This window comes from Pholcus phalangioides, unplaced genomic scaffold (genome assembly GCF_987345545.1).
Source record: "Pholcus phalangioides strain wild (caught in Gottingen) unplaced genomic scaffold, Ppha-v1.0 ptg000017l_1, whole genome shotgun sequence".
NCBI lineage: Eukaryota > Metazoa > Arthropoda > Arachnida > Araneae > Pholcidae > Pholcus > Pholcus phalangioides.
Window position 1 is genome coordinate 36,499,352 of NW_028301610.1, and position 13,173 is coordinate 36,512,524.

Consider the following 13,173-nt stretch of genomic DNA (forward strand, 5'->3'; position numbering starts at 1 on the left):
TTTGTTTTTTCAGTTTTCATTTTGTTTTTTCCTGTGATCTTCAGCTTGGGCCTTTTACCACAAGTTAACACATTCCTCATGTATCTACTTGAACAAGTTGATATTCATCTGTTTGGCGGAACTGGTAAAGAGCTTGGAACTTCTTAGTTTTAGCAAGACTTTTTTTTCAGATATTTTTTTATACTTTTTATTTGTTTATTTGTTGTTGTTTATTTATTTGTTATTAAGCCAGCTGTTGGTTATGTTGTCTAGAGTTTATGATATTAAACCTTTCTCAAAAGGAACTTCCTTTCTTAATGGAAGTCAGATTAATTTTATTTAATAGTGAGCAAATTCAAAGCAGTTGATAGAATTACATTTCATATATCAAATAATGCTAATGATTTTTGCACTATCAATTAGGACAACTTTATCTTTTTTTTAACTTCCAACTGATAAATCTATGAGAATGCTTCGAAACCATCATAAGCTATTAGTCGATCTCTAGTTTCACAATCTGTGGAAACATGACAACTTTAGTGAAATTTTTTTTTTCAATTTCATTGTCTTATTATTATTGGTACAAAACATATAAATCAAACTAAAGAAAAATCCATCAAGGGATCCTATAGGATCCATACTGGTGGACACACCAATTTCATAAGGGTACAGTGATTTTCAATAGTTGAATCAGGTATATAATACATCCATTAAAATGAAAAACTAATGAAAAAAAAAAGAATTATAAACACAGAAACAAAAAAAAGGGGGAGACGGGGAAGAAAACAGAGTAATATCTATGAACATAATAGGTTATATAAGTCATGATTTGCACAAATATTGATATTTATTGGTGAATCTGGTGTATGCAATGAAATTAGTGTACAATCATGATTAGCAAAAAAAGGAAAAACAATATAAAAAATAATAACAATAAAACATTTTATTATGGGCAATGATTGGAAGGAATATAAACTTATCAATTAACATAATTATATTTTATCTATAGCTCAAAAATTGCATTTATATACATCTATATATATGTGCACCCACACACATATCTATGCAGTGAGATTTCCAAAATGGTCTTCAATGTTGTTTATGGTAAATAGGTAATTCTTGAGCTGTTTTTTTTAACAAAGGAAGTGATATAGAACTGAGGACATTGTTTGGGAGATTGTTATAAAATTTTGGGATGAGATAAGTAAAATGGTTTTCCTTTACTCTTTTGTGTATCAGAGAAATTTAAGGGTATTGTTGAACCTGGCTGATGATCTTGATGTATTTATTGGTAGGCAAATCTGATTTTTTTTAAGAAGAATTATAGATTTATAAAAGAACAGATATCTCAGTGAAAGTATATTTAAGTGATGAAAAAAGTTCATTTATAAGGGTGGTGTAATCGCAAGTAATATACGGGGTGATTATAAAAAAACTATCCCAACATATGGGCCCCTAACTATCATACCATTCACAGAAACTGAATGAAATTTTGGCATAAGGTATTTTGAGGTATGCGCTCAAGAATGATATGGAAAACAACAGTGTCACTCTAACAGTTATGGTTACAGTGAGAAAATTTTGAAAATATCAAATGGCAACACCAAGTTTTTTGTATTGGAATGCGATCTCCATACTGAAAATCCCCAGAGCTAGGCAAGGAAAAAGTAAAAAGTACTTTGCCGTGCACCAGAGCATTAATGTTCGTTTCATTCGTCACACCGTTTCTTCGGCTGAGATCCCAGCCTGATTAGTCCTCCACAAGGTCATGTGGAAAATTTGTGAAACACAATAAAATGCTTTATTTTATGCTGCTTCTCTGTCCTGATTGGTTGTCCTCACTTTTAGCCTATCTACCGCCGGTGATTTTCATGCTACAGTTGCCGTTCGAAAGCTATTTAGGGTTTTTCACAATGGAGATCACATTCCAATACAAAAAACTTGGTGTTGCCATTTGATATTTTCAAAATTTTCTCACTGTAACTGTAACTGTTAGAGTGACACTGTTGTTTTCCATATCATTCTTGAGCGCATACATCAAAATACCTTATGCCAAAATTTCATTCAGTTTCTGTGAATGGTATGATAGTTAGGGGCCCATATGTCGGGATAGTTTTTTTATTTTCACAATAGGGCGAATCGTACTAATGTAATCACTGCCTCAGATAGTGAGGCCAGCCATACAATAAATGTGAGTGAAAAAACAAGTAGTAAAATAAAAGTAGGAAAGAAAGGTTTACTTTGTCTTCGATGTAATAAAATTTGTAGAGACAAACAAAGTTTTGACTGAATATACTTCACATGTGATTTCCATTTAAAATTTTTGTTAATGTAGACACCGAGATATTTGGTGGTGGATGTTTGCACTAATGGTGAGCAGGTACAGTGTGAGTTGGGAAGTCAGTTAGATTTATGGAAAACGATGTGGAAGTTAGAATTGGAACTATCCTGCAGAGAGAAATTCATATATTTTGTTTTAGATATGTTAATTTGAAGGTCATTTGTGCCAAAAACCATTCACTAATTCTAATTAAATCATCATTAATTGTTAGACAGTGATGATCTGTTGATGAATATAAAAGTACTGTATTATCGGCAAATGTGATTATATGTTGAAAAAAAAATCAGCATTTGCAAACTTACCTTGGAAATGGGGCAACTTTGTTCAAGTATTAACGCTAGTACAAACCACTAAAAACAACAGAAAAAATATTTTTTAAACTATTAAAACACTTTAAACATTACTATTAACTCTTTATTACAAAGAAAAAGGTACATAGAAATAATCGAAAACATTAAAATCGAGAGGTTTAAAATTCACAAAATTCAAATAAAATTTTAGCATTTTTGTCAAAATTTTCTTCACATACAGTCAACAAATTTCTAAACAAACTGGTTTCCTTGTTCACATGTTAAAAAAAAAGAAGGGGAAAGGTATATAGAAATAGAGAAGAAAAAGAAAAAGAAAAAAAATATTTGGGGGGGAAAAAAAAAAGAAGAGTACAATAGATTTCTCTTTCACCTGCATCCGCTGTCTCTTACCCTCCTCTATGTGTTCTCTTTCTTTCTTATATATATATGTGTGTAGAGAGTGCAGAAGGAAGACGCATTATATGGGGGAGGGACTACTAAATGGAAGTATAGAAAAAATGGAGAAGAATAAAAACAACTTTCATTCATAGGGTTACAATTTATCTTGGCAATGATAAGAAAACAGGTAAGGAAAACCAGAGAGACCATTAATGAATTTCTTACATTTGCGTTTGGATGAGATATGTCATCCGTGATCATTGAAAGGTCAAGAAATGTACCATCAATCTCCTGGGCACGTACATCCATCATTTCATCATGTTGGTCTACTATTTAATCATGTTTATTTTCACAGAAAAACGTGTGAACAGAAGGAATTTCTAATTCCTAGCTCTTCAGTAGGTCCAGCATGTAAAACCTGCCTCCCCACAGAATCCAAGAAATTTTTCATGATGAGCTTTAGATCAAGAGGCATTCCCCATTCTGCACAAACAAGGACTTATTTGAGGATCTCTTCTTCCTCATCACTACTCAATGCAATCTTGCACCCTGGTATCTTTCAATGGTGGCATTTGACTGTATTTTTAACGGTTTGACAAGGGATATTATACCTTTCAGCTGTTTTTCCACTGCTCATTTACTTATTAAAATCTGCAGAGATAGCAAATTGCATCATAGTATCATAATATTGTCATAGTTTTGATATTTGCGGCCTCCTAACTTGGTCCTAATGTATTTTGGCATTTGAACAACCTGTAAAACAAACATGAAAAATTCACAATTTGAAAAAATGCAACATATTTTCCTGTGTATAATCCGCAGATTATCTGTTAAAGTGGTTAAGCAGTAAAAATTGTAGATTATCTACCGCTGTGGACAATGTGCAGAAAATGATTTTATTAGCCACTAATAGATTAGACAACCAGTCAAGTGACAAATATTTTTTTATATCCCACTTAATCATAAAGACTTTTGAGATTGCTGATCAGCAGGCAAGACTAGGTCAGAGTTTTATAAATCTACACTGTTATCTCCTAAAGGTGTATCTAGGAGGTAATGCCTACACATGCCTGCATTGTGTCCTAGTGAGTAGTGTTTGAAGATCCAAAACAGTTTGTTACTCCCTTCATATTTTGAAAATGTAAAAAAAAACGCTATTCAGTTGCAATTGCAAGTAATAAAAAAAGAAAATTTTCTGAAAGGATTAGAAGTTTGGTGCAATCCCAAAGGGTGAATGAAAGGGGAAACCATGATTTTATGGCTAAATAGTGTATGGTGTAAATGAAAAGGCAACATTTTTAAGCGCCATGCTCTCTTAGTTATTCATTCATTGAAAGCTTGTATTCAAGAAAACATAAAAGATGCCTGCAAAAATTGCTGTGCTTGTCTTTCAATCATACCTGGCGGTTTGACTAAGAAGTGGCAGCCTTTAGATTCAGGAATAAACAGGTTGCTCAAAAGCAAAGTTATAGCATATTGGAAAAGTGGATGACTAAAGGAATTCTTTCCTATTTAAAAGGCAGAAATTTACGCCGAGCTTTTTATGCTAAAGTATGGCAGTGGGTTAGGGATGCTTGGAAAAAGGTGACTATAAAAACTATAAAGAGTTCATTCACAAAAGGTGGATTTGAAACTTTGGATTCCAGTGATTCTGACTCTGAAAATCCTCTTGATGATTAATTACACAGTGTCTTTTTAATTAGATGAATAACTGTTGTGCTTGAATACCAATTCAGATGAGTCTGAATTCAATGGTTGTTGATTGAACTGTAAATTTTGTTTTGTGTGTAAATAATGCTATTGTTTTGTAAATAAATTTAATTAATTAGCGTACCTATGGATTGATGATTGAAACACAAGTTAAATTTTTATTTTTTATTTAACCGTCTTTTCGGCAGAAACATCTCAAGATGTTAAAATTTTCCATGTTATTTCTGGGCGAGAGCGTTTCTAGACGCTCATGAAAGCCAGTTCCTTTCCCCCAAAATCCTTTGGGCCCTGAGTGACTAGCCATAACTCCCCTTCTTATTCAGGCATCCCTTTGGGTCTACTTCACAAGAGCAGACAATTATACTTAAGGAAAGAGTGCGTATTTTATTGTGTCCTTTCAACAAGACTGCCATGCTTATGTTCAAGCACAACAGACGACAGACTATAAGACAAATATGTACAAATAAAAAGGAGAAAAATAGAAGGCATACAATACAAAAAAAAGTACAATGTTGCCCCAAGTTTTGACTTTACATATAGTTTCATTGATTCCCCCTCCCCTTCGCTCCAGATAATTGACATTACTGTTCTTCGTAGGATATGAGTTCAGTATCAGCAGACTATATTTGTTTTTTTTCTCTTCTACTCCGCCGATTGTATTTGAGAAAAGGGGGGGGGGGAAAGGTTTGAATTTGCAAAATCCACGTAATTGTTAAGAATATACAAATGCCACCTCCTTGATGGTTGTCACAATGTAAATAGATAAATAACGTATCGCTGGAATTATACTATAAAAGTTTGATAAAAGCTCTTGCAAAACTTTAAAAAAAAACAATCAATAAGTGCATCACTCAAATGTAACCAATGTTCTTATTGGTTGTATTTTTAAAATTTTATTAAAGAACTTTTATCAAACTTTTACAGAGTAATCCCGGCCTAATTTACGTGGCAGCAAACGCGATCATTTTCATCAACCAAAAACCGCAGCTGCAAATCCTGAATGAAAAGCAATCGAAGTGCAACTGGTGAGAACTCATTTCTACATACCAATGTGTAATTTTAATATTGATTAATAATAATTATTTTTTATGAGTTTTATTTTGATTACTTATTCTCATTTATTAATTTTGTTTAAATTGCTCATATGTTTATGAGATTGAAGTCCAGGAAAATTTCAGGGATCAGATCACTTTGATTCTATATTTTTCGGGATTGAGAGACAAATCCAGGAAATATTAAACCTTAAAAATTAAAAAAAATCTCATTAAATCATTATCGTTTCAGAAAAGTTCAGGTGAACTCGTTTTAAGTTCTATACAGAATTTTTTGTCAAGGAGGGGGTGTATTCATCAATTTTTTTTCTTCCGAGGAGAGAGGGTTAATTTCTACTGAAAAAAAAGCCTGAAAAGAGGGGGAGGTGTTTAACCCTTCCCCCTCCTTTCGTATGCCAGTTTCCTGCGTACAACATTCCACATCACATCAAAACACCATACATCGAAACGTTCTGTGAATTTCAGATTTCAACAAACAACTAACTTCTTCGATAGTACAGAGGTGTGTGTACAGAGGCCGTATAAAATAAATATGTGTGACAAAACAAATGACCTATTGAGTTTGCAAGCATGTGACTAACCATATGAGTGACCTTAGTGAGCAACCATGTCAGTGAGTAACCAAAAAAGAAAGACCTAGAGGGTTTGTGAGCATGCGAGTAACAAAAGGGGGGAGTGACCTAGAGTGTGAAGAAACAGGTTAGCGAGTGGCCAAAAGAGCAAATAATGAAGTGTGTAGACGTGTGAGTAACAAATTCTGATTTATTTTAATTTTCTCAATTGGCCATGGGGCCCCTGTGAAGTGCACACGAAGTCCCGGTTGAGAACCGCTTACCTATAGAAGTGTTTTGAGCATGGAAGTGATTGAAAAATCGAGAGAGCTTATCAGTGAGTTACCAAAAGAGGGACCTAGAGAGTGAGGAACGATGTCACTGAGCAACCAAAAAAAAATTTAGAGTAGTGGTTTTCAACCTTTAGAATCTTGCCCAGTTTATTATTTTTTTTTCTGATGGAAGGCCCAGAAATAAACATGATTAATGGAAAATTTTATGGGAAAAATAAAATGATAAATTACTCACAGCCCGGTTTCATTGAAGATGGTGTTCGATACTGGATCATGGTCCAGCAGTTGAGAAGCACTGATTTAGAGTGTACAAGCATGCGAGTGATCAAAATTGTGCAAGCAAGTGAATGAGTGCCCTTGAGAGCAAAGAGCCAAGGCAGTGAGTGATAAAATAAATGACTAAAAAAGTCTGCAAGCATGTGAGTGACTATAAGAGTGATTTAGAGATAGACATATTTACTAGGAGTAGGGGGATAGGCGGGCTGTAGCCTAATGTGGCAAATTTGAAGAATGTGAAATCAAGAAAATTAGACATGAAATGGTGGCAAAATTTACGTAGCCCACAGGGGGCAAAACCATAAATCCGACTTTGATAGCACAAGTGTTCAATCAGTGGTGTAGCTTTCAATTCATGGCCAGTCTGTAACTGGGGGCTTGTCATTGCTTCTGGCAATTGGCACCGCCTATACTTCATAATGGCTTTCCAGTTGAAAACAAATTGAGACAAAAAATTAATTTCACTTTTCTGCCTCCATATACAACGTTGACTTGACGAAGGATGAAGGGCATTTTACTATTTTCATGCAGTTTTTTGTGTCGGTACTACAGTGATTCTTATCAGTTTTCAGAATCAATAAAGCTTCCTCGCAAGCATATGTCACTATCTCATCCTCTCACTTCTAAAAGAAATACCCGGCACACACCAGTTCTGGTGGGTGCAGCTCTGTCTAGGTCCTACTGAACAAATTGAGGTGTAGGATCTCTATTGTGTAATGGCCACTGAGAAAGGAGGAAACAACAACTTTTGATGTTCCGGTCTGAAACTCTTTTTCATTGAAAATAAAGAATGACAAATGACAACAGTTATGAACAGCTTATTTGGATATTTTCCCCCGCGCACACTTTTCCCTTATTCTGTTAATGAAACAAAACAATTGGAATTCTCTTTTAATAAACTGGCCAGTTCTGGCAAAACGTTGTGTAAAGGATGATGCAGGAAAAATTATCAAAGGACATCATCAAAGAGCGGGAAGATAGGAAATAATTGTTTCTCGTATTCACTGACACTTATGGGCCAAAATAAATAGAACCAATAGAAAAAACTACCTCTTTCTTTTTTTTTACGGGTAGTCAAAATGACCGCTTGAACCAGGAAAAAAAGGTGAATCATAGTTTTGTTTTGCTACTCGGGAAAGAGAGAGAGACGCAAGGCTATAAAATATAAGACTCAAGACAGATGTGGATCCAGGATGATGTTATGGGAGGGGTGAATTGTGTAAATTTGTTTCACCATCCCATATTTTATGGAACAGACAAATATTCACATTTTATTTGGCTCTTGGTAGGGGTGGTGGTTTCCATCGCCTTCTCTATCCCTGCCTGAGCGAAGATAGGCATCTTCAGTGGCTAATAAAGCCGAGGCAGATATCTTCAGCTTCGAATGGAATGGAGTCAGATGTCTCGAGCTGCAAATGAAGCCGATGCAGATACAGTAGAGCCTCTCGATAACGGTCACCCAGGGGACCAAAAATTTTGTTTGCTAACGGGAAGTGTCCATTTATGGGAGGTACAATATACAATGGAACCTCATTTATACACAACTTTCATATTTATTTGATGTTTTACTTCAGTTGCAATTGGTTTCTATACTAAATTTTAATGTTAAGCCCTATATATTAGAAATTATTTGCTAACATTTTTATAATGTAAAAATGAACACCTGTTCAGTGGTTCTGCGTAATCACAAATGATCTCGATAGAGAAAGTTTGATTGAATTTCACTATATTCATCACTTTGCATGCGATTATGCATAATTCCCAAATGGAAAGTTTCATAAATATGGAAAAATTTATAACCTTTCTTCTCTTCATTGAAGCGATTAATTATTTTCACATGTAGATGATATGTGCACTACACATATTTTGCAATAAAAATTGAATCAAGTTAAAACAAGTGTGGAGTAGATAAAAACATATAAAAAAAACCTTTATCATTCTTGTAATGTTGGCCTTTTTCACACCTATCGATGTGCAAACAAAACCAACATTGCCATTTGGAATCATGATCCTGGACCAGAGAAATGTTCAGTTGATCAAATAATTAGTTGACAGCTTATTATTTTTGCCAATGAACTTGGAATTATATATAATCATTGTTGAATGTTATAAATTCAGGCATCTTTTACACTGACGTGAACGTTATTTTGCAAACGACTATCAAGCTTTGATATTTCGAGTTTCTGGTTCAGATACCCATTTTAATTTAATGTTCCCCGTATATGTACAGTTTGTCAGTATTTGGTCATTTTCATTTGATGTTTATCATGATCTTTTCTTTTTTTCCTTCTTTTTCCCCGCAATGTAAATGCAACCAGCCTTTTGTGGATGTAAATAAATAAATCTCTAGCTGTGAATAGATATAGGTCCAGTGTGTGCCCGGCTTTTTTGTGTAGGTATATCGGATAATACCGTATTTTACGGGGCATACAAATTTTCCCAATAATCTTCTTCCCTCTCTGGACCCGCGCTTGCCCTGGAAAGGGATTGCAGATCTCATAGTTTGCGTCATAATTGAGTGACTGCTTTGTTTATGCGAGAAACAGTATTTTTATTTCCCCTCACTTTTATCCAAATTTAAGAATGGAAAATGTTTATTTTACCTGACTTTTTTTACAAAAAATGTTAGATATGTACAAGCAGTAGAGTGTGAGCAGGATTATTTTGGGGGTCACCTATTCTTCTTTCTGAGCAGGGGTTTGTTTTTTATTGCAGAAAAATATAAACTGGTGTGTCCAAAACTCCAAGTATTTTTATCATAAAATTTTTATCTGAAAGAGAAATGAAAAGTCAATAAACAAACAGAAATCTGAGTGCAAGTTCTTTTCAACCAGTTTTTGGATTCAAGGGAAGTGATTTTTGCTCTTACCGCCTTTGGATGTGCCATATTGCAAATACCGTAGAGGAACGAAAACATTTCGTACCAAGGAGGAAAAAAAATTATTGGCTGGGCAGTACCAAAATGTCAATATTTATTATCACCTCACTGTCGGCGGAGTTATATACCGCTGTTTGCAAGGTGGTAGACAATGTGTTTTACTAGAGAAGCCGGCCGATTTTGGAACATTTTGACATGCTATTTCAAGAATGATTTGACAGAAAACTCATGCCCGATGGATGGTTAAATCCTGCAGATGATACGCAGCCGGTAGATTATATGTTGTTTTTTTCTTTCAATTTTGCATGCAGATTATGCGCAGGAAAATGCAGTATGCAAGAATTTGGGAAAATTATGAAGTTCTAGGTTGACAAAGTTGTCTAATTTTCACCAAGCTTCCTGGTGCAGCATTGCCAAGTTATATCCTCAAACCTAAATACAACATCAAATTTTCATCTAAAAGAGATTTTCAAAGGCAATCATATGCTTTATTAGGCAAAACAAGAAGTTTTCATTTACATTTGAATGAATGGGCAGGATGAGACACTTTTGTAGACTACCAAAAACTCCTATAAGTTGAAAACAAAAACACTGATGAAGACTTGTAAGCAACTGATCATGCTAAAAACATGCAAAAAGGCTATCATTCAATGTCTTTTGTGCAATGAAAACATTGGCACAGTTATTGATTGGTTCAGGAACTTGGTACGACACTGAACATCTTTTTCAAAAACCGGTGAAGTTGTCACATTTGGCATTTTGTCAAAATTTCCTTCACATAAAGGCTCCAAAAATTCAGATGAGCTCTATTGGAATATTTGCCGAAAATTCTAAAAAAACTGGTTTCCTTCTTCGTATGTTGGAGAAAGGAAGAAGGGGGAAGATAGAGAAATAGAAGAAGTAAATAAACTAAAAAATTTTTGAAACAATTTCATTAGTTTTTTTCGGCATACAAAATTTGCAGAAAAATTATTAGAGAATTTCACTTAATAATAAATTAGAAATGAGTATATGTGACGTTAAAAGAAAAAAATACACCTGTATACTTATTTATATTTTTTACACATACACCATTGAATTGCAGCTAAAAAGAAGCCTTTGAATCACCAATATATAAAAGAAATTGCCATTTTTGAAATTAAATATCTTGCTCAGTTTCTGTCATTCAGCGAGAAATTTTTTTTGTTTTTCATATTGCTGTGCAAAGACTTTTTCTAGATATACCCTTAGATACCTGTAGGTAGGGCCCTAAGGAGAAGACAGAAATTAGAATTTTGTAATTTTTTCAAAACTAATTTGTTTTGTGTTAATTTTTTTTGTAATTTTTTATGAATTTTTCTTGCAAAAATACCACAGTATGCATATTTATTTCATTTGAAACATTTTTACACTTGGAAGTTTTAATCCATGACCAATGAGAGATTGGGAAGAAAAATTCCTGAGTAAGAGGACTTTCTGGACCCACTGCATAAAAGTTGTTTTGATATGGGGGAAAAATTAATGAAGACTTAACTTTAATACTAAAGAGATGGAATATATCATATTTTACTGCCTATAATCCATGGATAGTCCACGATACTTTCTTACAACTCACATGATCCCACTTTACAGATATTTGACAACCAAAATAACAAAAATTTACTTTTCTAAGATCAAAAGCAAATTTTAAGACACAATATTGTTGTTTTCTGCTCTTTTTAGTTGTAAGCCATTGGGAAATAGGGCTTTTTACCCCAGGAACAAAAACTGTTACACAATGTTTTTGCAAAACATCTTTGAAAAATCTTAGTCTTCATAAAATTTAAAATGACTGTTAGATCAGAAGTGTTGTATTTGTGAGAACTTCACTTTGACAAAATCTAATTTTTCAGTTAACTATTCTGCAAAAATAAGCCATCATGTGACCTTAGACTTCTGATAAATGTTGCTCTGAAAATTGGGTGTTCACGAGGGCTACTTTTACCAATTGCATGTTCATAAATCAAGTCAAATTTGTGAGCGGAATAATTTTTTTTTTGTTAGTAAACACAATTTTTCACATACCAAGCCGTTCATAAATGAAGGGTTGATAATATTTGGAAGATTCGTTTCAAGTTAACATTTGATTTACCCTATTTCTTAGAATATGTGCAACAAAATAGTACAGTATGAAATTAAACCTCTTTCCTGATGTGAATGTTCAATAGAAATAGTGATACCATGACCACAGAAGGCATTAATATTGCAGGAAGTCCCCCCCTTGAGGGATAATCACACCAACTACTTGGCAAAATACTGGGTCTTTATAATTGAATTCTACTTTGAAATGGTCATAAAAGGAAAACTACTGGACAAAATGTTATCAAACTTTGTAATAGTTTACAGGAGGTCATGGGATTCAAATTTCGGCGAAAAAAAAGAAACAAGTTCAAAAACTCACCACCAGCAGGGAATGGCGCTGTATGCAATATTGTTAAATGAAATAAGACATGAAGACATCAGTTTAAAATGTTAATCGTTTCTAAAACGTGTTACAAAGCATGTTCAATGTGACACCATTTTCTAAAAGCAAATTAAATTGCATTACTACATTCTCAACAGTAGCTCTTAGCATATCAGGAGGTATGTTACGGACATGTCAATGTATCACATTCTCCTGCCATAAGCCATGTAGCCATTACAATTTTCATAACCCCACAAACAGTTTTGTTTTAGAAATGATTAAAAACATCTTAAACCAATGTTTTCATGTCTTATTTCGTTTAACAATATTGCATACAATGCTATTCCCTGCTGGTGGTGAGCTTTTTAACTTTTTTTTTGCAGAAAATTTAATCCTCTGACCTCCTGTAAACTACTACCAAGTTTGATAACATTTTGTCCATTAGTTTCCTTTTATGGTCATTTCAAAATGGAACTTTTATTACATGCACAGGGTCTTTATAATTAAAGAAGTATCAAACATGAAATGCCTTTCTGAATCAGCAATAAGCTTTAGGTCCCAGTTTAATTTGCCATTGTTTGCAAAAAATGACAGCGTGCAACAACAATCATTAATGAGAAATAGATGGCTTTTTCACAGCCCAAGATATCATGGAAACAGATATTTTCTGAATATTATGTTGAGGTGAACTCGGAAAGAAAAGTCATTTTGTCTCTGCCAGATCTTGAACCCAAGCCCTCTCCACCTTAATCCCCGGTAGAGACAAAATGACTTTTCTTTCTAAGTTCACCTCAACATAATATCCAGAAAATATTTTTCCTTAAAAATGATCAATATAAGTAACCCTCTAATGATTAATATATACATGACATGTTATGTCAAACAAAAGGAGGGTATACTATCCCAAATGAAACATGAAAACACCCTACCAACACTGTCCTACCTTGAACTGTTTTCGAGTTATGGTGGATAATTGATTATG

General features: G+C 33.9%; 1 protein-coding gene across 1 annotated transcript in view; it reads left to right on the plus strand.

Annotated features, from left to right (window-relative positions):
• Positions 1–13,173, plus strand: part of pcx (pecanex) — a 359,123-nt gene that overhangs the window by 204,007 nt on the left and 141,943 nt on the right. The window contains exon 18 of the mRNA XM_089247188.1: positions 14–124. Coding sequence (XP_089103314.1) covers positions 14–124 — 111 coding nt within the window. The remainder of the gene's footprint in view (positions 1–13; positions 125–13,173) is intronic.